A 23,606-nucleotide genomic window follows, 5' to 3' on the forward strand; every position below is an offset into this window, starting at 1 on the left:
ATAGCATATGCTCTACGTGTTGCAAGTAGATACCAATCAAACCTAGGAGAGGCTCACTGGGTAGCGACCAAGAATATCATGAAGTACTTTAGAAGAACTAAGGATAAGTTCCTAGTCTATGGAGGTGAGGAGGAGCTCGTTGTAAATGGTTACACCGATGCTAGCTTCCAAACCGACAAGGACAATTTTAGATCGCAGTCTGGTTTTGTGTTCTGCCTCAATGGAGGGGCAGCGAGCTGGAAAAGTTCCAAGCAAGAAACGGTAGCAGATTCCACGACGGAGGTCGAGTACATAGCAGCTTCGGAAGCTGCGAAGGAGGCTGTTTGGATCAGAAAGTTTCTTTCTGAGTTGGGAGTTGTTCCTAGTGCGTCCAGTCCAATGGACCTCTATTGTGATAATAGTGGTGCCATTGCACAAGCAAAGGAGCCTAGATCACACCAAAAGTCCAAACACGTGTTGCGGCGATATCACCTTATCCGTGAGATCATTGATAGAGGTGATGTGAAGATATGCAAGGTGCACACGGATTTCAACTGGTGCCACCCCTACCCTTTCCCGAATAACTTTGTTCCGGACTCTATCCCTTCTTGTGTGCCCGCAAAACCACCGCAACATCCGCATCTCTGCAACACTCAGTTGCTGGATATATCGTCTTTTTGTGGGCCAACATTCAGCACCATATAACATCGCCGAGCGAATCTCTGTCCTATAGAACTTGCCTTTTAGCTTTTGTGGCACCCTCCTGTCACAGAGGATGCCAGAAACTTTACACCATTTCAACCAGCCAGCTGAGATTCTATGGCTAACATCTTCATCAATGTCGCCATCCTTTTATAGCATCGATCCTAAATACCGAAAATTATCCTTCTGGGCCACCACTTGCCCATCGAGACTAACATCTCCACCCTCATGCATAGTTGCGCTGAAATCGCACATCATGTACTCGGTCTTGGTCCTACTAAGCATGAACCCATTCGACTCTAACGTACGTCTCCACAGCTCTAACTTCCTATTAACCCCTACCCTACTCTCATCAACTAGCACCACAACATCAGCAAAGAGCACACACCAAGGGATATCACCTTGTATGTCCCTTGTGACCTCATCCATCACCAAAGCAAATAAATAAGGGCTCAATGCTGATCCCTGATGTAGGCCTATGTTAATAGAAAAGTCAGTGGTGTCGCCATCACATGTCCGGACAAACGTCATCACATACTTGTACATATCCTTGGTGAGGGTAATGTACTTAGTTGGGACTTTGTGTTTCTCCAAGACCCACCACATAACATTTCTCGGTACTTTGTCATACGCCTTCTCGAGGTACTTTGTCATACGCCTTCTCGAGGTCAATAAAGACCATGTGCAAGTCCTTCTTTTGCTTCCTATAACTCTCCATCAATTTTCGTATTAAGAAAATCGCCTCCATGGTCGACCTACCAGGCATGAACCCAAATTGATTTTGGGTCACACTTGTCACTCTTCTTAGACCGTGCTCAATAACCCTCTCCCATAGCTTCATCGTATGGCTCATCAGCTCATACGAATTGATAATAACAGAGTGGAGTACAATACCATATATTTTAAATGTACTGATATAGTACATCCTCTCATATTCACAACTTATATATCTGCAAATTAGAGTTGATAAAAGAGTTAGAACTTAGAAGGTCCCATGAAATCCAACATTCAACATGGATAACACAACAGTATTTAGTTGGCGGCTGAGAGCAACAATGGCCAATGGGCTGGTCCTAACTGCGTGCTTCCATGTTCAGGATCTGAAAATCTGAAACAAAGGCTGAAAGGCAACCATATTGATGCATGGCTGAACTAGACCATGATTCCGCAACCATATCATCTTTTTCTCACAACTGAATCGCCATAAAGGGCCAATGTCCTTCAGAAAGGAAGAATTTATATGCTAGTAAGTAAAAATGAGAAAAATGAAATGGAGAAGATTCAAGACAGATCCGCATGAGAGGGAGGGAGGGGCGCAGACCCGCAGGTAGTCTCATCGCTACAGAAGTAGAAAAAGATTCAGCAACGCCATCCATTTTTTCTGCTAAAATGGACCAGAAAGAATAATCGTAATCGAAGAAGCAAGATGTTACGACTATTAAGCAAACGAGCAAGAAGATGCAGGCAGATCGAGCAGCAACAAAGCTACAACAAATGGAATCGGACACGGATCTGCAGACCTGAACCAAGTTGCGTCTACCTTCACCAGATCTACAGGGAGGGTCGCCGGAGAAGAGGAGGACTAGGGAGCCGAAGAGGGGTAGGAGCCAGGCAAGCTAGTTGGGGGACATGGAAGGGGAATGGGGAAATGAATCCGACGAGAAAGACCGAGGGGACCAGCCTTGGAATGGAAGAAAAATCGTTTGGGAGCAGACACGAGAAAGGAATGAAATCGGCCAACTCGGAATGGAAGACGGTTCCGCTTCGCCGTGTCCTCGCCGTCGGATTCCGCACGTGCCTTGCTGAACCACCATTCACCGTCGCCGCGCTGTTTGAGCCGCCGCTCGCCACCGTTAGACCCCAGTCGCGTCACCGTCCCGGCCATCGTCGCCATGCCCTCGCCGCTGTGGCCCTGCTACCCGCTCCGCCGCTGCCGTCGCCACCACCACTGTTTTGCGCGCGAGCTTAGGCACACGCACACCCACACGTGTTGGTGCCACACCCGAGTGAGACCCCGGCCGCAGCCGATCCCGCGGAGAATGACATGAGGGGCCCACACACTAGAGGAAGAAAGAGACGCCGACGTGCGGGACCGAGATGTCAGCGAGAGAAGAAAAGGAAGAAAAAGAGAAGAAGAAGGAGAAGTTGGGCCGGAAGCCAAGCCGCGACCAAATCCGCCGAAGCTGTGAAGTCAAGCCCGAGCCGGCCTTGTTAGCCGAAGCCGAACCGAGCCAATGTTGGCTTGCACGATCCAGCCCAACTGCACTTCGAGCCCACAGCTGAGCTGCCGTTTTTCTTTTTCCACAACCGGTGCTGATGTGTGGACCCCGCCTGTCAACCACTCTATGCCACTGACCAGCGGGACCCCGCTGACTGCGGACCCCACCGACGACCCGTTGACCTGGTCAACGCTGATGTCAGCAGGGCCCACTGCTGATGTCAGCAGACCCGACCCCCCTGAATGACGTCATGCCATGTGGCACAGCCCACGTGTCACTGACTGAGTGTTTTCTTTTTCCAAAAAAAAACATTTTTTAATTTCAAAAAATGTTTTAACATTTGAAAATTCATAATAAATCAATCGGAGCTCCGAATTCTAAAATCATGCTCTACCCGTTAGAATAGGTTTTGTTGTGAGTTGGACCTTATTTGAGCAGTTTTGTATATTTTTGCACTTTGGTCCCTATCTTTATATGTATTTACGATTAGGTCCCTACGAGAAGGAGATGATCGACGCCCCGGACGCCCAGAAGACCCAAGAGGACGTCCCGGACTACGAGAAGCCCCCGAGAACCCGGAAGACTACGAAGAGTTACTAGGTTCACGCCCATCTACGATTTGAATACCTATTAGGCATTGCTTGCTAGAAATACTACGCTTTACTGTTATGATGATATGAGCCTGCATAGCCTATTTTATTTACCATATTCCTTGCCTTCCCATGATTACCTTGATTTAGTGAATGCTTTGGCTACCATGAGTGTGAATGGGTATGGGAATTCGTGATATGATAGTCTTGGTATGAGCGAAGATCCACCATATAAGGAGTCGGTGATTATGGCTTTTTAGCGGGGGCGAGCGACTGGCTGGGGATGAGTGTTGGGCACATCCTAAGGAGCACCTGTGGTGGGTGCGGTACTTGCGGCGAATGGAGAGGCGATACCTATTATGGGTGGCTTTGGCGGACCTCTGCGGCGGATCACTTGGACGAAGATGCTTGCCCCGGCTTTAAGGACATATGCGGTAACTATGATTTGTGAGACTTTGTCAAACGTGCACGCCACTAATCCACTATGCGGGTGGACCCGATGCGAGCTAGCTATGCGGGTCACCAGACCTGTTGGTAGGATAGGGGATCATTGTACGGGGAAGGTTCAGTGCTGGGGTGGTACTGGCCTCGCGATACTCCGAATGGCAAGAGGGGGCCTCACAACTCCAGGGCGACCTCTTACGGGAGGACGCATCCCAGACCTGGGGGAACAGGATGGTGCCGTAGCGGTTAGTCTCGTTCTCAGTAGAGCGGTGCCTCAGGGTCAGTCGGTCGACGGATCGGCTGGCGTCGGGGCGAGTGGGTACAGGTGCGCAACCCCTGCAGGGTGAAAACTATACGTATAGCCGCATACTCGGTCATGTACATTCCTACTCTTCTGTTACTTCATCTAGTTTAGTGTTACTTGATTTCTACCTCCCTCTAGTACCACTTTTCCTGCTCGGATAGTAGTTGAGGTGCGGGGAGAGGGAGTTCCCGCACCGACCTGGGATGGGTTTTCAAAGATGTGAAGTCGACCGGTGCCAGAATGGCCCGTGTCGAGGTGTTATGGATGGCATATATTTTTGCTTGCTGCTTGCATAGGAAATCCTTGCCTTATCCTTTGACTATACTTTTATACCGTTTGCATCCACATAAAGCTTGCATACGGATGGTGACGTGAACTTATCCCGTCCTTGGGGATAGACTGTTAGATGCAGGAATCGACTCATGGAACAAGCCCGAAGATGAAGGATGAAGTTATGGACGGTTCGTGCTACGCTCGAGTTTTTCCTGTGGAGAGGAGACTTCAAGATGAAGGATGCCCAGAAGATTAGCTACCGCTTCCGATTTCTATTTGTTTTCCTTTAGCCCAAGGGGCTTGTACTCTGAATCTCGTACCGCAATCCTATGGATTATGTATTAATTAAATCCATGTAATGATTTTCACCGTTGTATGTCTGTGATATCTAATTGAAATGAGTTCTATATGTGATAGCTACTGATCCAGAGACTATCACGACGATACAAGGATTCAGGTTCTCCTTTTGGAAACTCGAGTCATTTTAGAGGCCCTAGCACGGAGGAGGGCTGGCGTGCAAGGGAGGAAGAGTGCCGGCGTGGAGGATAGCCGGAGGCACGGGCGGAGCAAGGAGGCACGGCGGATAAGGCTGCGGGAAACTGAGTACAATTTAGGGCCTGAGCAAATTTGACGGGGTGGATCCGCATTCTATATACCAAATCACATTGGTGTAACGGGCAACATTATATTGATGCCCGGTACCATTGATGAGTCATGTGTAACGGGCAACATTGATGCCCATTACCATTGAAATGTCATTGGTAACGGGCATCTATCATTGCCCGATACCGGTATTGTCATTGGTAATGGACATCTATCATTGCTTGTTACCAATGTCTCTCCTCTCAGCGTATAAATATGCCCAACCCTCTTCAAGTCTCCTCTTCCTGTCTCTCCACTTCCCATTTCTTCTATTACCTTCTCTCTGCTTCCCATCTCTCCTCTCCGCGACGGCAGGGGCGGATCCAAAGGGGGGGCTGGGGGGCTCCAGCCCCCCTACTGCTGGTGCATCAATGGAAATATGGAGAGGGTGAGGGAGAAGAAGAGGTGGAAGAAAGAAGAAAAAATGGAGAGATGGTGGAAGAAGAAGAGATCAGCCCCCCCCTTCGATTCTGTTCTGCATCCGCCACTGCGCGACGGTCAGGGGAGGTCCGCGTGCTGCGGCCGCAGCGGCAGCGCCTCGAAGCCAACGTGCCCCGCCTTTGCCCCCACCAAGAGGAAGAGGGCTGGCGGCGAGGGCTCGGACTCCACGCACGCCGCCCCTGCTAAGAGGAAGATGGCCGGCTGTGGGGGCTTAGACCCCACGCGTGCCGGTGGTGGAGGAATCACAGAGAAGGTGCATCACTGCAGGAGGCCGCCGATGGAGGAGGCCGTTGGTGGACGAGCCGCAGCGGTGGAGGAGGCCGAGCCGGTGGTGGAGGAGGAGCGGCAAGGCCAGCCGCATCCCGTATCTACCAGGGCGCAACATCAGCATTGAGGGCATCGAGCTTCTTCTTTATTCTGAAATGAAGAAGCCGCTCCACCATATAACATAGAGTGAACTCATTTGTAACGGCCAATAATTGCCAGTTACAAATAAACAACTATTTGTAAAAGGCAACAAATTACTATTATCATTATTCACAATATTGGTAAAAGACATTAACAACGCCCGTGACCACTATCATTGGTAACATGAGTAGATAAAGTCCATTACCAATAACTTGTTATTGGTAACGAACAACATTATTGCCCAGATCGGGCATGGACCTAGGGCTGTTGACGGTCCATAAATGTGAAATTCAACCATTAACTATACTCATGAATAAAAGAAAACTATACATCTTACTCTCATATTTATTTCACTAACCTATTTCCACAATTATTTTGTCTATCTAGCCATTTCAGGTTCACAAGGTCAAAATAATAAGAAAACATGTAGAAGATGCGGAAGAACAACACAGAAGATTCCACCCTGCGTCATACTTATAAAAAGAGTCCACCTGACAGAGCAAACGGCCTTACCAGAGTACAAATCATCGAAGATCAACACAAGGACCCACATGTCAGTGCACTGGATAAAGGCGGTAGCAAGGGGGCCCACCTAGGGGTCGGCCAACCCCTAGGGTCGGCCGTATACCTAGCCTAGCCCCTATCTAGGTGCACTTTGACGGAAGATTTGCTCTTATCCTCCCAAGGTCAGTTATAAAGGTTACCATACAAAGAGATGGCGGGAATCAGCCTCTCAAGCTATAAAAGGAGGAGTTGAAGGCCCTCATTCCACACACCACATATGAGCCTCTCCCCCTCTCTGCTCTTGTGGCTTGTAACCTTAGGCTAGTAGAGCTAGGCTAGACTTCTTCTTCAGGTAGTGCAAGTTGTCCACGGGGTTGGAGATCAATCCTCAGCCTCTAGTATGGCTCTGTATTCGTCTTGTCAGAGCTCTATTCATAATAAAGAGTATATTCATGGTTGTTACGCTATCTTGATAGTCTATCATACCATGCCTCATTTTATCATAAGTTATGCTAAATATGTGGTTAGACCAGATGATCCAAGTAAGGATATCAATTTATTGTGCTTTCGGGCTTGCTCTAGCTCTTTACTTGTCCATCCGAAGGGTGGGAGACCCGGGGGAGCTAGGGTAGTGACCTCATACATGGGCGTGGTGCTCGGGTATGCAGGATCCTACGGATATGATCATGCTCCACGGAGTAGTGGGGCAGGCGGCAGGTGGTGACAACGTGTTTTACGAAATCCCCCACATTCAGGTACGATGTAGGAGTTCCGAAAGATATAACGGGGCTGGTTGGACCTTTCTCCCTGATGTCTGGAGTCTTAGCACCTAAGTCCTAACCATGTATCTAGTGTAGCTTTTGCTAACATGAATAGATGCCTTAGGACTCTGTTTGTCTGCCTATGCTCCTGTTAAGGATGGCAATGGTTCAGTTTTGGGTCGGATATCCTCAGCCTCTAGTTCGGGGATGATTTTTCACCCACGGTTTTCGGGTTCGGGGATGATTTTTCACCCACGGTTTTCGGGTTCGGGGCCCTGAAACCAATCAGGTTCGGTTTCGGGTTTGGTTTTTCACCTATGGATACCTAATGGATAACCGTTTGGAACAAAAAAACTCATGTTTTATAGTATACTTAATAATAAATTTATTTACTTAGACTATTAAATTTATTATAATAAGTTGACTTAGGAAATTATTTACTATTTATTGCCTCTTATTTATATATGTGAATGTTATATATATCATGTATATATTTATAAGAAGTACTTATTGCTCTTGCTATGTTGCCATATAAAACGGGTTTCGAGTATCCAATCGTGTTTCAGGGATCCGCGAATTTCGGTTTTGGGGGTGGATTTTATCCCGAATCCGTGTTCAGAGCAGGTTCGGGTTTTAAGTTCAGGTTTCGATTTTGGGTGCCCAAACACTCCACCCGACCCGAACCCGACCCGTTGCATCCCTGGCTCCCGCTAACCTTAGGCTTTTTCTTTTATTCTTTCTTTATCCTTGAATTTGGATTAAGTGTGTGTCATATTACCCTTATTATCATTTATCATGACATATCCCTGTATAAAATGTGGTCTATAACTTAAGCATATTGTCCTGATTATATACTAAGTAAAGCATCTTTACACATGCTATCTTTTGGAAAAATATAAATAACATGCCCATGAATACTCACATGTGAAATGCTATAATAGTATATCCATGTGCTTGCGGATTTATAAATGTTGAGACATACCACCAGCATTTCCTGCCGGCGTTCCTAGGAACACAAAACCTACTGGTGATGCTAAGAAATGCTAGCAGGGGTTTTATTGGTACCGAGCATTATCAACATCTGTTACCTTTAAGTTTTCTTATAACAGATAACTTATGCCCGTTACTAATGATACGTTACCTAAATCGCTTTTTATGTTAGTGATCAAATCCGTTTACACAAAAGAATTATATAACAAATACTTTTGCATGAATCCCTCAACCCTAAAGACCCTAATCCAGCCATTGTTCTCTGATGCAGCAACGAGAATTCGCCCGCTGGTAATCACTAGTGCCATCGATTTTTTTTTTTTTTTTTGCAAAGAGGGGGAGGGGGAGGGGGAGGGGGCGATGGGATTTGAGAGACCGATTCTAAGAGAAGGAGAAAGGGCGTGAGCGTAGGGAAGAATATGACACAAGAAGAGGTGCCGCTTGGTGCTCAACCAGGGTTAACCAAACCGTCGGTAACCGGACTGGTTTGACCGGTTACCGGTCCGGACCGGTTTGACCGGTTACCGGTCCGGACCGGTTCCGGTATGGTCCGGTATGAAACCGGTCGAAATTCAAAATTTAAATTTAAATTTAAAAAATAAAAAATTCCTAAAAATACTTTAAGGTGCGACAAATCTAATGGTGTCGAATTTTCTCAAAAATTCGTTCATTTAGTATAGTTTGAGGGATTTGAAGTTAAACAAAAAAACGTGCATACAAAAGTATACAAATACAATGTAAAAGTAGTACAAAAGAGGATTGAAACGTTCATTTAGACTAAAATATGTTATACAAATATTTATTTAGTATACTTTGCGGGCATTTGAATTTAAACAAAAAAAAATTGGATTTGACCGGTTACCAGGCAAACCGACCGATTACCAATCAAACCGGCCGGTATACCGGTAGGAACCGGTTGAACTGCGCCTTTTGAATTCAAATTTGAATTCCACCGGTTCCGACCGGTAACCGGTCAAACCGGTCCGGTAAACCGGGACCGGAGCCCGGCGGTTACCGGTTACCGGTCGGGAAATAAAACCCTGTGCTCAACTGGATAAGAGTGTGCCGTCTGTTAGCTAACACATATCCGTTCGCTGCTAGTTTGGTAGAGGGGGCGAGCTTGCCCGATAAGAAATTTGATTATTCTTTCCATCTGCCACATATAGTGAGTCGATACACCCGGACACTCCCGTTCTTCTGCCTTCATCACTCGCACGAGGCCGCGAGAATGGTTCCGATACGTGGAACGGATGGTTTTTATGAACAAATCCAAAAGCCTACCCAGCGCGTGTAAAAATGACCGTAGGGAGTACTGAACAAATTGAGGATTCCCTGCTCGATTTACTGACTCTATTTCTGTATTGTGCTGACCAAGGACGCAATGCTGTCTGGCCTGCATATTTATAATGTTTTGCAACAGGATGTACAAAAAATTTAAAACTCTCCATAACAAAGATATTCCTCCCCTACTGTTGAATTCTAGGAATGTGAAAATTGATCATAAATAAGTCCTATATATATATGTCATTGAATGCACAACCGTATTTACAGTTGCAATTTACAGACTACATGTGTTTGCCCTCATGCACTGGTCTTCTCCTATGTGACAACTGACAACAAAGGAACATAATATACATCGGTCAAGTGCCCAAGAGCCCCATACTTATGCCTAAGAGGAGATTAATTTCCTTTCGAAATGAGCCCTTCTGTGCTGAAGGGGAAACCATACGTCATGACTCCCGTTCCGACTTGCCAAAGTCCTGGGGTTCACTGCTGGCAAACGCTAACCATACTGCTGTACCGGTTAAGTAGAAGAATATAGCTGGTGCAAAGAGTGATATCTGCAGACAAAATTATACGACTATGGGGATTAGAAACAATTCATAAAAGAAAAAATAGTTTACGAGAATGGATTGATGCCATACACTCCAAGAATGAGTTGAATCCAGAAGATAGCCTGTCAGTGCAATGCCTACAATTCCAGGCACAGAGCCTACGGTGGTTGTGATTCCCTGGAGTGCAGAGGCAACAAATCAACAAAATCCACTCATGGCAGAACCTAAAGAGTGCAGGGTAACATAAATGCAGCCAGCATCAACCACAAACTGTCCACCAGTAATCTTTCTTCAAACCAAGGGCTTGTTTGGATCCAGTCAGCTAATCCATTAGTCGGCTAACTGAAATTAGGTACCAGCTAACTGGATAGTTACTATCCAAGTAGATAGAAGGATTTTAGCTGATCCACCCCAAGTTAAAATTAGGTACTTACCGATTAGCTGGTGGATCCAAACAGACCCCAAGCTGGAAGAATGTATGTTTCCTATTTCTGTTCCAAAAGATAAATGAGAAGAATTCAAGAAGGCAGGACCATAATGCCTTACCAGGAGAATGCTAGCATATTCACGAGAGATGTCTTGATGGGTGCAATAAAGCCCTGTTTATCAACAAAAATATTAGGTTTGGACCTTGGAACCATGATGAAAATGGGAACTGTGATGGTAAGCTTAACACCATGACCTGACAATGCGAAGTTGGAGAGTGCCAGGCCAGTTGTAAGAAAAGCAACTATTCCCCAGGGAGGTAGTCCAAGATCCACGGAGGAAAGCATCAAGAAGACTGCAGGTGACACAAAGGAAATTGTTTGACATATTTTCCGTACCTGCAGAAATTAAAATAGACTCATTTTTTCAGTTGTCCTATAATAGATGTCTTATATTATGAGCTGAATGAAAATACCATTGGGTTACGACAGAGCGTTATATTATATTCACTCATAACAATTGCTAGGGTTTACATCTGACGTGGCAGCTTAAGAGTCCAGGGAGTAGCTGTGTTGCAGCGTTACCTTCAAGCAGCAGGGACTGTAAGAATCATGCCCATTGTATGGCGTTTGAGTATCTACTATACTACTAGCAGTAAGTGTCCAGGTCCAATACGGTGTGTTAAGGATATCTCTGATAGACAGAGGGGCAGTGTCAGATTCAATGAAGCAAGGAAAATACTACCCTACTTCCTTCCATCTAGCATTGCCAGCCCCTCTAATTTATTTCTTATACCCCTAGTCTCCAACTACCTTCTCTAAACTTGAACCATGGTGATAGAATTAAGTCCTGATGGTAAATTAGAATAATCTGTTAGTAGTGCCTGTGTGCACCTTATCACCAATTATGCTTTGCTAGTGCCTATGCGCACCTTAGATGCTCTTTAGATGCTTTGCTTAGCTTTTAAGCCACCAACCCATGGTTGGACTATATATGTGCCTAAGACTGCCATCTATTGGGCTTGAGAGAAACAGAATTTCATTTGGGCCAACACATGGCACTTACACAGCAACCCCATAATCTCTGTAGCAATGGCACGCACAACACATTCACCTCATAAAGGGAAGGCTGATCAAAGAATGAATTACCTTTGTGGTGTCAACTCCACTTGATATCATGTTATCAGCAAAAGGTGCAACAATAGATGTAACGACCATTGAACCCAAAGGAGGAAGGACTGACACCTACAGAAAAAAAATTGTAAATTCAAAATGTCTACATGGAGATGGAGTAAAAGCTAGGCATCAATGCAAAACAAAGGCAGACCGAGATCAACTATTGTGGCTGGATTGGGGATTTCAGTAGAATGGTCTCAATATAACTTAAGAAAGGAAGCATTTACATACCCATGCTGCTTCTGTCAAGCTCAGGTTCAGCTCTTCACTGTAAGAAAAAAGTTGGGGGAAATCATGACAAGAAGTGATTGATACATATGTTTGACGTAATGTAATGAACAGACATCAGCATATTAAATTGGCATCAACACCTCCTAGAGTTCTAGAGCATAGAACATACTATCGAATATTAGAAAAACATTAACAGGGCTTGCTCACAATAGCACTTAAGTTCAATAATTGCTAGTATTTTTTGTTTGATCTTATCCGAACTGGAGACAATCCACTTTCACGAAACTGAAATAAGCATTTAGAATATGCATGTGGGTGCAAGAAATCCTTGAAATAAGAGGTTAGCACAATTAAAAGATGGCAAATGGAACTAGGCACTTCAGAGTTGAAAATTCATAGAACTACAAAAGGCTGGATACTACAAGACACTTGTTCTCCATCTATTCTCTTAAAAAAACTAGAGTTTATCTAAAATGATACATAAAGTATATAAGATAACTTGAGAAAGAAATGCCGGGCATCAAACCTAAAGAATGTTGGAAGCCAAGACAAGCATGTATAATGCCCCCAGCTTCCACAAAAATGCGCATATATCATTGCCCACACTGCCTTGCTTTTAAAAAATGCTCCCCATGGCACATCCTACAAAACAAGCAATGGCCATGTTATCTGGGGATGTAAGAAAATCACTTATTACATAGAAAATTACGTGTATGTGGCCCAATTTCCTAAGATGCTTCGCATTGCATCACATAATTTATAGAGTGAAGTGGCATGTTGTTGAAGTTATCCATTGAAAGCACAGTATGTGTTGACTAACTATGAAGAATCCAACATGTCTTGCATGTAAGATGACCAAAAATCATATGTAAACAAAGTGATTCGTATAACTGATGAAATCCATTCGAACAAATCAAATGGCACTAGTTAGTATTTGCTAGTTAGTATTTGCTGCATGTATTTTGTGAACAACACAAACTATACATTAGATAATATTGGTTGTTCTTGATTTAAAACCAAAACATTCAAATTTCACCAGTGTGACAACCTGATAAAACTTTTCTTTTGCGATCTCTGTATTTAGAAGACAACCTTTAGTGAATTTTGCGTATCTTCCAATGACGAGTTTGATGATTTTGAAGAAACAGCTGATGAGATAAGGCCATCAGATCCAGAAGAACATGGACCCAAATCTGCATAGTACAGGAAATGTATGGGTTGTTTTAATGAATTATCTGAGCTAAGGAGTTAGGTGGAAAAAAGAAGTTTCAAACAAGCAAATTTAGACACAATTTAGCTCAATGATTATTCAATACTGAAGATATTGCATACTCACTATAAATAATTTTTAAAGGAAGGCACAAATGTACCATAAACCAGACCAGGTATACTCATCTGAACCATCATGGTTAGTACATAATAAATCAACTTGACACATGGAGATTTGAGGAGGTAGTTCTTCATGCAATAAACCAACAGTATAGTTTTAAACTCTGAATCCTATTTGCTTCGTAAAAAAGAGCAGAAGGTTAAATTTACTATAAATTGTGTCCTTTATCCATATCCACATAAACCTTATCCTTTTGGTTCTATCAACAAATGTTGTTAGATAGTGATTATAAGGACAACTAGTGGTTGTTTCTTTCTGAGAAAAATTCAAGTTCCTTTGATGTTCTAACAAGCGGGTTAATGTCTTTACAAGAATAGAATGGTATGCACTAGTTAAATGGTACATTCTCATGAAAGAAACCATCTATTCACATAAGAATGAATAATTGAATATATGATTATACCATGACTCCACCTAAATATTCATGCCCTAGTTGGTTTTATTGCATAAGTAAATATGATTATTCAAAATCGTAGAGAAGACATCAATAGAATTAATAACCATAGTTTCATCATGGTGATCACAACTTACTTAGTGTGCCTTCATTGTCACCTAACTTTTGTTCTTTAAGAGATTCAAACCCTAGACACCTGTGGATAAAACAGAAAATAAAGCTAAGCTAGAATTAACTGTCTTCTATTTACTTATTAGAAATATCTGCTTACCAAACAATCCCAAGAAGGCCAAGTATGTAAAAGGAGGACTCCCATCCAAGGTTCTGAATGATGGGAGGGGCAAACAGAAGTCTGTAATATAATAGAATGTGCAAAAAGTTATCTTCATAGCAACATTGTCACTATAACTTCACGCTGCATGGTCGCACAGACAAAATGTGAGACAATATTCCTCTGATATATAAGAAATAAGTTGCATCTGTCTATTAAGGTAATCTTGGGTGCTATCAAAATTTAAGATGACAAATAAGACAATCAAGTCGAACATCATGCTTAGGAATTTGGATACCAAAAGTAACTAACCCATATTTGAATGGCAAAAAGATGAAACCAATAGAAGAGTTGAAAGCAGTTCACAAGTGTAGGAGAGAATATTCAGTGTATTCCTCCAAACCCTAGAAGGGTGGGTAATATAGTAGCTGTACATGGGCCACTAGATGGGCCTTAACACACGGGCCATATGGGCCACACATATACACCAACACCCCCCCCCCCCCCCCCGCAGTCTGAACTACCAGCGCAGCGGAGTTCAAGACTGGACAACAAAGAAAGCACACACAGGGACAACACCCCCCCCCCCCGAAGCCACAACTAGCCACCTGCTACGTTGAGGCTGGAGCGAAACTCCGAGAAAGTCGAGGAAGGGAGACCCTTGGTGAAGATGTCAGCAAATTGGGATATGGAGGACCCGAACATCGCCGATAGCGACCCTGTCGCGAACGAAGTGCAAGTCGATCTCCACATGCTTCGTCCGCTGATGCTGAACGGGGTTGGTGGAGAGATACACGGCGCTGACGTTGTCGCAGTAGACGAGCGTGCTCTTGGCGAGTGGGCTATGGAGCTCCGCCAAGAGCTGTCGAAGCTAGGACGTCTCCGCCACGCCGTTAGCGACAGCAAGGTACTCCGCCTCGGCACTGGAGCAGGAGACAACCGGCTGCCGCTTGGACGACCAGGAGACAAGGTTGCGTCCCAGGAAGACGGCATAGCCGGAAGTGGAGCGGCGAGTGTCCGGACAGCCAACCCAGTCAGCGTCGGTGTAGACAACCAGCTCAGCAGAGGGAGATCGGTGAAGAACCAGGCCGAAGTCAACAGTGCCACGGACGTAGCGGAGGAGACGCTTCAGTGCAGCAAGATGTGACTCCCGGGGATCTTGCATATGAAGGCAGACCTGCTGAATGGCATATGTGAGGTCCGGCCTGATGAAAGTGAGGTACTGCAATGCTCCAGCAAGACTCCGGTAGGCAGTAGGATCAGTCAAGGGATCATCCAGAACAGTAGACAGCTTCGCCTGAGTGTCGATAGGAGTGGAGCATGGCTTGCAATCAGTCATCCCAGCCCGCTCCAGAATATCAAGTGCATACTGCCGCTGGTGAAGGAGAAGGCCAGAAGGGCGAGGCTCAACAGTAACACCCAAGAAGTGATGGAGCTGACCAAGATCCTTCATAGCAAACTCCTACTGCAGAGAGGAGATGATGCACTGAAACAACTGCTGACTGGAGGATGTGAGCATAATGTCATCAACATAGAGTAGCAGGTAGGCAGTCTCATCTCCATGGTAGTAGATGAACAGAGAAGTGTCAGACTTGGCCTCGGTGAACCCCAATGTCAGCAAGAACGTGGCGAACCGAGAGAATATCAAGCCCGAGGAGCCTGCTTCAGACCATAGAGAGACTTGTTGAGCCTGCAAACCATGTTCGGACGACTGGAGTCCACAAATCCCGCTGGCTGAGTACAGTACACTGTCTCGGACAAAGTGTCATGGAGAAACGCATTCTTCACATCCAGCTGGTGCACAGGCCAAGAGCGAGAGAGAGCGAGTGCGAGGACCGTGCGCACTATAGCAGGCTTCACCACTGGACTAAAGGTCTCATCATAGTCCACACCAGGCCGCTGGGTGAAACCCCGGAGAACCCAGTGAGTCTTATAGCGATCCAGTGTACCATCCGCCCGACGCTTATGCGTCCAGATCCACTTGCCAGTGACCACATTGCAACCAGACGGACGTGGCACGAGGTCCCACATCTGGTTGGCAAGAAGAGCCGCATACGCCTCTTCCATCACGCGACGCCAGTGAGGATCCGCCAGGGCGTCGCGGACAGAGGAGGGTACCGGAGAGATCCGCGGCTCTCCCTCAGTGGCGGAGAGAGTCGCGGGCCGAGAAGCCATCCGCCGAGTCACCATGCGATGAATATGACCAGGGTCCCGATGGATGATGGGCGGGTGGTACGCCGCCGACTCGACACGAGAGCGATGCGGTGGAGGCGGCGGTGGCGACGGATCCGGTGTATGTGGCGGCGGCGACGGCTCTGGTGTAGGCGACGCAAGAGCCTCCGGAGCCAGAGTCGGCGCCGGTGCCGGCACCGAACGACGCCAGTACACCTGCACCGGCTGAGCGTAGCGCGGAAGCGCAGGAGGAGGCACCGGGGCCGCGCGTGGCGCAGTAGGAGACACTAGGGCCGCGCGTGGCACGACATAAGGCACCGAGACCGCGCGTGGCGCGACAGAAGGCACCGGAGCCGCGCGAGGCGCAGCAAAGATCACCGGAGGCGGTGTCGGTGTACCAGGAAAATATGTAGAAAAAGGACTGACGGGCAAAGGTGGTTGAACCACCGGGTCAGGCGAAAACAGAGACTCCAACTCGGGGTCAGGGGAAGGTGTAGAGGAGGTGGAGTAGGGGAAATCCGACTCGTCAAACACAACGTGTCGGGAGATGAGGACCCGGCGAGAGGTGAGGTCAAAGCATAGGTACCCCTTGTGGTCAGGGGAGTAACCAAGAAACACACGAGTCGAGCGGGGCGCCAGCTTGTGAGGAGCAGTGACGGAGATGTTAGGATAACATGAACATCCTAAGACACGAAGGTGGTAGTAGCGAGGAGGGGTACCGAAAAGAGCGTGGTGTGGAGTGGGAGCAGGGGAAGCGTGGATGGAAGGCGGTTGAGCAAGTAGGTGGCGGTGTGGAGACTCTCAGCCCAGAAGCGGGGAGGCAGAGAGGCCTGGATCAGAAGGGTGCGCATGACGTCATTCGTCGTGCGAATCATCTGCTTAGCCTTGCCGTTCTAGGGAGAGGTATACGGACAAGACATACGCAGTTGAACACCCCGAGAGAGGAAGAAAGAACGGGAGGTGGTGTTGTCGAACTCACGCCCGTTGTCACACTGGACGGCCTTAATGGTGAGGCCGAACTGAGTGGACACCCAGACAAAAAAGTGGAGGAGGGTGGGAAAAGTCTCAGACTTGGCGCGCAAAGGAAAAGTCCAAGAGTAATGAGAGAAATCACCAACTACCACCAGATAGTATTTATAACCAGAAATGCTGGCTACATGAGAAGTCCACAGGTCACAGTGAACAAGATCAAAGACATGCGTCGCATACGAAGAAGAAGAAAAAAGAAGTCTAACATACGACCTAGCTGGCACGCATGACAGAGGTGCTCAGCAGGAGCCCTAGTACAAGGAACATCGGTACTACGACTAAACTGAGCCAAAACGTCGCTGCCGGGGTGACCAAGTCGACGGTGCTAGGTGGTGGAAGACGGCGTCGCGGCGAAGGCAGCAGACGAAGAAGAAGTCGAATGCGCAGCAGCGGAAGCAGGAAGACGAAGGGTGTAAAGGGGCCCCGAGCTGTCACATCGGTGAAGCGGACGCCGGGAAGCCGAATCCTTCACAGTAAGACCAAAGGAGTCAAATTCGATGGAACAAAAATTGTCAGCAGTAAACTGGCGAATGGAAAGAAGATTATGAATCATCTGAGGAGCAACAAGAACATTGGGAAGACGGAAAGAACTAGGAGCAAAATTCACGGCGGTGATAGGAAGATAAGACCCATCGCCAACCATGATGAAAGAAGGACAAGAGGGATGTGGGGGTCAGACAGAAGAGAGAATACAGGCATCTGGGGTGGTGTGGAAGGAGGCACCCAAGTCGGCGATTCACTCGGTGCTGAAGGACTGCGTCAGCACGGCCTGGTCTCACCCCCCAGGCCAGGTCAGTGACTAGCTGGGCTGAGCGGGTGGAGTCCAGGACGGCGCGAAAAGGGGAGCAGTACCGGTGAACATGGCCGTCGGCTGGAGCTGAGGACGAGGGCCCCCCTGACCCTGAAATGGCCACATCGAGATGCGCCCTGACCATGGGTTGCTAAAGGATGGCCAGGGCGTACCTCCAGGGGTAGGGGCAGGAGCCGGAGATGGAGCCGGAGTCGGCGTGCCTCGACGACCCCCACCAGCACCACCACCACCGGTACCAGCACCACCAGAAGCAGGGCCACCAGTACCACCACCACGCCACCCCCCCCCCCCCCCCCGCCGACGTCCACCACGCCCCCCCCCCCCCCCACCCCCGGTCTGCCCAGTGGGAGGAGCACCAAGGAGGGAGGTGGCTGGCGAGGCGGAGGAAGCCGGTGGAGCAGCCATGAGCGCGGTGGAGTTGGACGAGGACGAGCCGATCGCGGGACCCCTGGTGATCTCGAGAACGAGGTCGTTCCGGACCTGTAGGAAGGAGGGGAAGGGCCTCTGGCGGGTGATCCATGTCCGCATGTGGTCATAGGTGCTGTTGAGACCCTGCAGGACATTGAGCACCAAGATCCGGTCGGGCACCAGACTCCCGAGATCGTGAAGAGCATCAGCCATGCCCTTCATCCTCCTGCAGAACTCCCCAACAGAGAAGTCCCCCTGCTCGAAGGTGCAGAAGGAGGCGTCGAGCTGGAGAGCACGAGCCTCGGCGTTGCCCAGGAACTGCCCCTCGAGCGCCAGCCAGGCCTCTCGCGCGGTGCCGCCGTAAGTCCTGACGATGTCCTGCAGATCTAGGGAGATGGTCCCAAAGATCCAGGACATGGTGACGCTGTCGAGGCGCAGCCACACCAGGTCCCTCGCCTCGACCGGCGTGTCGAGGAAGACATGGTTGTCGAGGGCGTAGCGGCGGAGGGCGAGGAGGGCCTGGTCCCGCCAGCGCCCGTAGGAGGACGTAGGGTCGAGAAGGACGGAGACCAGTGCCTTGATGTTCTGGATGCCGGCGGCCTGGAGGTGGAGTTGGACGACCATGGGGTCGGTCGGGTCGAGCCGAGGTCCAGATCCAGAGGGCGGAGCCTGGTGGGAAGAAGAGCCGTGCTCGGTGAAGGGGACGACGGGCTGCTTACCGGAGGAGACAAGGAAGTAGTGCTCCGCCTCGACGACCCGACGAGTGAGAGTATCGGCCGCGGAGTGCTCGCGCTCCCAAGCGAGGGCAGCCGCGCGGACCAACTCCTGAGCCGCCGCAGCCTCGGTCTTGGCGGTGAGGAGGGCCGCGGCAAGAGCAGCGTCGGCCGTAGCAGCCCCAGCGACGATCTGCTGCCCGCGGAAGGCAGCGGCGGCAAACGGCGCGTCCGCAGGAGGCATACCGAGCCCAGTCCATGGAGGAGGAGGAGCATGGGCGGCGGCGCCCGCGGCCCTCGCTCCTGCACCCAGAGCGGCGGCGCCCCCGCGGCTGCACCCTGGGCGGCGGCAGCGGCGGCGCCCCCCACGGCTGCGCCTTGGGCAGCGGCGGCGGCGGCGGGGTCACCCCCTGCAAGTGCGCCATGGGCGGCGGCGGCGGCGGCCTGGGCCGCGCCCGCGCCCTGAGCAACGGCGGCGGCAGCGGCTTGGGCTGCGCCCGCTCCCAGGGTCGAAGGGGGAGGAGGAGGTGCCCCGGCGGCCCCTGCTGCGGCGGTGAAGGTGGCAGCGGTGGAGGCGAGCGCCGGCGGCCGAGCGCCGGCGCCAAGGGCCCAAGCGCCCAAATCTGGGGCCCGAGCGGGAGCAGAGGAGGAGGGGAAGGAGGAGGAGCCGCCGGCCACAGAGAAAAGGGGAGGGAAGGAGAAGAGGGGCGGCGGCTGGAGAGGGAGGGGAGGAGGAGATGGCTAAACTGATACCATGTAGGAGAGAATATTCAGTGTATTCCTCCAAACCCTAGAAGGGTGGGTAATATAGTAGCTGTACATGGGCCACTAGATGGGCCTTAACACACGGGCCATATGGGCCACACATATACACCAATAACAAGAAAAACATTTTGTATTTCAAATTTCTAAGTATGTCTAATTCCGCATTCTTCTACGTTTCCAGCACCTACAGGCTACAGCAGAATACCATTTAAACCTTTGCTTGCATGATTGGTGGTGGTGGTGGTGGTGTGTGTGGATGGGTTGGGGCCTGGGGCTTTGGGGGGATCAAATGATTAGCATGGATAAGCATAACAGTTTTTTTTCGAACACGCAAGGAGAGCTGTGTTTTCATTATATTAAGAAAAAAACGGAAGAACCCTTACAAACACACACCACCAACCAAAGTTTATAGAAATGGAATATTTGTTTGGAAAGAGTTATATATTAGAAGGCATTTTTCATGTAGAATCTAGTAGTATCAAACTTATGCTCTCTGTCTCTCATATAAAATCTAATGTGTTAAAATGGTGGTCAAAGCTAGAAAGGTTTGACTGACAATCCTAAATGGACTTACATTTGAGATCAGGAGTAGTATCTCAGGAAAGATGCAAACAGCTGTTTAGAGATGAATGTAGATGGAAATTCCAGCTTGTTTTGAGTTCTACATTTAGCATGTGAAATGTAGCAAAAAGGAACATGAGCATATGTACCTACAGAAATAGTGAAATACTTGAGAAAACATACCCTAAAACACTGCCAAAGCTTGAACCATCATAAACAACAGAAACTGCTCTTGATCGTTCTCCCAAGGGAATGAACCTGCATGTGAATGCCAATGGTAGTCAGAAGTTCTAAACCTAGCATTGCAATGCTACAATACATGTTGTATGAAAATTGTGTATAATAATAGCATTTGCTGGAAGTTTGTTACAAATATAGCCACCACCTGCGATTCTGCACAAGTAGCTATGGAAGAATTCATCTTCCAATGATTAAAAGAGGGATTAAAAATGACCATATAGTAGCTGCCTACATAGTTCTTGAACTTATAACCAAATGAGTCAACATTATCTAGAAAATGAGTTTGATGCAAACAGTTATAAGTTCACAAGTAAAGTCCACTAAATATATGAAATGACAAGGAACCAAAGTAGCATATGAAAATGGTATAACTGATTCTAAGGAGAATCTTGCCTTGCAATTAAATCTGCAGCAGATGATGGTGACACACCTTCTCCAATGCCTACCTAGCATAGCAACACAGACAAGGAATAAGATGCAAATAAAATAGAAGTGGTAGACTTTTTTTGTTTGTTGATTACACACTTGCAACAGGAGAAATGCATTTAAAATTGGATGTCACTTTTTAGTGCAGACCGATTGTATGATTCCTGGCACTTCTGGAAATTTACTTTGTCAAATAATATACACGCGCGTGCACATACGCGCACATTAAGTTAGGTTCTTCACACATAACTTGGTTTCTCCTAAATCCTAGTTACAAATATAGGGACTGCCTGCGCTCCAAAATCCACACAAATGTCGACTATGCTATTCAGCACAACCCCCACTCTATCATATCAAAGGATGGTTCATAAGGATTTTTTTCTCTTAAGATAAAGATATAAAGAAAGAAAGACTCTATAAAGCATGCTAAATAAATTCTGATGAATGCAATAATGGAATAAAGCGCTGCAACATTTTTTTATCATACAATAAATCTCTAAGAGAGACTTTTACTGAGCAAATGTTACCAGAATCCTTGACAACACAAGTCCTGGCATAAACCCAGCTACAAAAGGAATAATAGAAGTTGCCAATGACCATGTTGCAATACCGGCCACAAGCACTTTCCTGCAATCAGCACAAAAACAGCAACATTAAATGAGTACAATACGACAACAGATAAATAGACATTATGTGCTGTACGGTAAACTAATATAATGAGAAAGGACATGAGATCCAGCTACAGGAAGACCTTTGAGATATGCAATAGTGATGAATCAGGGTCATGAATTTAGGAGTTTTTAATCAGGTTCATGAAGTTAGAAGTTTCAAAATTGATGTTCTAATTTTCAACAATTAATCTACTATTATTTTGAATTTAAATTCTTGTGACTAGAATTCAACCAAAAATTCTAGTCATAATGGTAATATAAAGTATTTAAATTCTTGAAAGGGTTAGAACAGATAATAAATATGTCTTGAATTAAGCACTTTGCATTCCATAGTGTTGTTTTCCAATTATAAGCCCATACAATAGCATTAAGCACTTTGTATTAGTCTTATTTTGCAGTTGGCCTATTTGGTAAAATTCAACAAGCTTTTGTTACCCCCAACAACTAACCTTCCGCCAAACAATTTTGCCAGCCACCCTCCTGGTAGTTGACTCAATGCAAAACCCCAAAAGAATGAGGACTGAACTAAGCCAGCAGTTGATGAGTTCCAACCATACTGATGTGCCATTGGAATGATTGCAACACTCAAGTTAACCTGAAAAACTGGAACACTTGTGATTAGCAAAAGTTCCTGCCGAGAAAGGACGGACCATTCATCCTGCATCTTTGAAGATTTTTTTTTCCAAATGTGTGCAACTTTTTAGAAGAGGTACTACCGTTGCACTTGTAAAAACTAAATTCACATCCCAAATTCTCCATGAGCATATCTTGCATATGAGCAAAACAATGCGCAATATCATCTCGGCCTCATTTAATTTCACAGTAGTATAACTGGCAGGTTGTATGCCCATGTGCACCACAACACCGTCCAAATCCAAATCAAGCGGAAACAGAATGGGGGTAATCGCAGTCTCACACCTTGTCCATGTTGCAGATGGCGAAGGCGAGGGAGGTGGCGCCGATCAGCTTGTACCGCTCGGGTAACCCCTCCCACGACGGCCACCTCGGCCCCAACGCCGCCCCGCCCGCCGCCTCCTCCCCCTCCCCCTCCCCCTCCCCCTCCCCCTCCCCCTCCCCCTCCCCGCCTCCCAACGCTCCCTGTTCCTCCGCCCCCACCGGCCCCAGGGCCGGCCGCGCCTCCACCTCCACGACGCTCGCGAAGCCTCCCACGCCCGCGCCGTCGCCGGACGGCACCACCCTCACGGCGCGGCCGCGGCCCCGGCCCGGGCGCCGCAGGAGGGGCGCGCATGGCGGGAGGGCCCGGTGGCGGGCGGTGAGGAGGAGGACGAGGTGGCGATCGGGATGCAGCGCGGGGATCGCCGCCATGGCTGGGGGCTGGGCGCTGGGAGCGAGGGGGGGCGTGGAATTCGAATTTTTGGTGGGGGAATAGTACTATCGAGCGGGGGGGTTGCGAAACTGTTTGCTTTTTCCTTCTCTGGAAAAATTGCGCAGCGGAGAGGAAGACACGTAGCGCACCTAGATCCTCTGACGTCCACGTAAGAAGAGTCAGGGGATGGTCCGAGGATTTTATCCCCAAATAAATTCTTGATGACGAGCCTCCAGCGCATCTCCACGTGTGATCTGTCAACCATAAGAGTGTCCGCAATAGCTAGCTATTTAGCTAGTTAGATGTGATGTGGTAATAAAAAAGTAGGAGAAAGAGTAGTTACTAGCGATAAATAAATAGATAGTCTATTTTACGTAGTTCAAAAACATGAAATATGTTATTTCTACATCAATAGACTAATAACTAGTACTATCTATTATCCTTACGGACGCTCTAAAGAGCCTCGTCAGCCTGCGTAGCGCGTGTGGTTCGGCGAGTGTCGTA

General features: G+C 47.8%; 1 protein-coding gene and 1 long non-coding RNA gene across 3 annotated transcripts; both read right to left on the minus strand.

Annotated features, from left to right (window-relative positions):
* Positions 1 to 1,688: 1,688 nt before the first annotated feature.
* LOC120698223 lies at positions 1,689 to 2,408 on the minus strand. The gene is made up of 2 exons (XR_005684775.1): positions 2,003 to 2,408; positions 1,689 to 1,900 (listed from the first exon to the last, which is right to left on the minus strand). It is a non-coding gene; the product is annotated as an uncharacterized LOC120698223 (long non-coding RNA).
* A 7,316-nt stretch (positions 2,409 to 9,724) lies between these two features.
* On the minus strand, positions 9,725 to 23,160 carry LOC120698232 (probable anion transporter 5, chloroplastic). 2 transcript variants are annotated; one of them, XM_039981763.1, is made up of 15 exons: positions 22,694 to 23,157; positions 22,225 to 22,370; positions 21,632 to 21,731; positions 21,072 to 21,124; positions 20,622 to 20,696; positions 13,980 to 14,060; positions 13,846 to 13,904; positions 13,017 to 13,117; positions 12,451 to 12,566; positions 11,925 to 11,961; positions 11,667 to 11,762; positions 10,775 to 10,916; positions 10,639 to 10,691; positions 10,183 to 10,269; positions 9,725 to 10,098 (listed from the first exon to the last, which is right to left on the minus strand). In XM_039981763.1, exons 1-15 carry the CDS (start codon positions 23,099 to 23,101, stop codon positions 9,988 to 9,990), a joined length of 1,665 nt encoding a protein of 554 aa, XP_039837697.1. In that variant the 5' UTR covers positions 23,102 to 23,157; the 3' UTR covers positions 9,725 to 9,987. The 2 variants fall into 2 exon arrangements, 1 of the variants encoding a protein (XP_039837697.1); XR_005684777.1 differs by having other exon boundaries at positions 9,728 to 10,098; positions 10,183 to 10,316; positions 22,694 to 23,160.
* Between the last annotated feature and the right edge of the window lie 446 nt (positions 23,161 to 23,606).

This window comes from Panicum virgatum, chromosome 1K (assembly GCF_016808335.1).
Source record: "Panicum virgatum strain AP13 chromosome 1K, P.virgatum_v5, whole genome shotgun sequence".
NCBI classification, from domain to species: Eukaryota; Viridiplantae; Streptophyta; class Magnoliopsida; order Poales; family Poaceae; genus Panicum; species Panicum virgatum.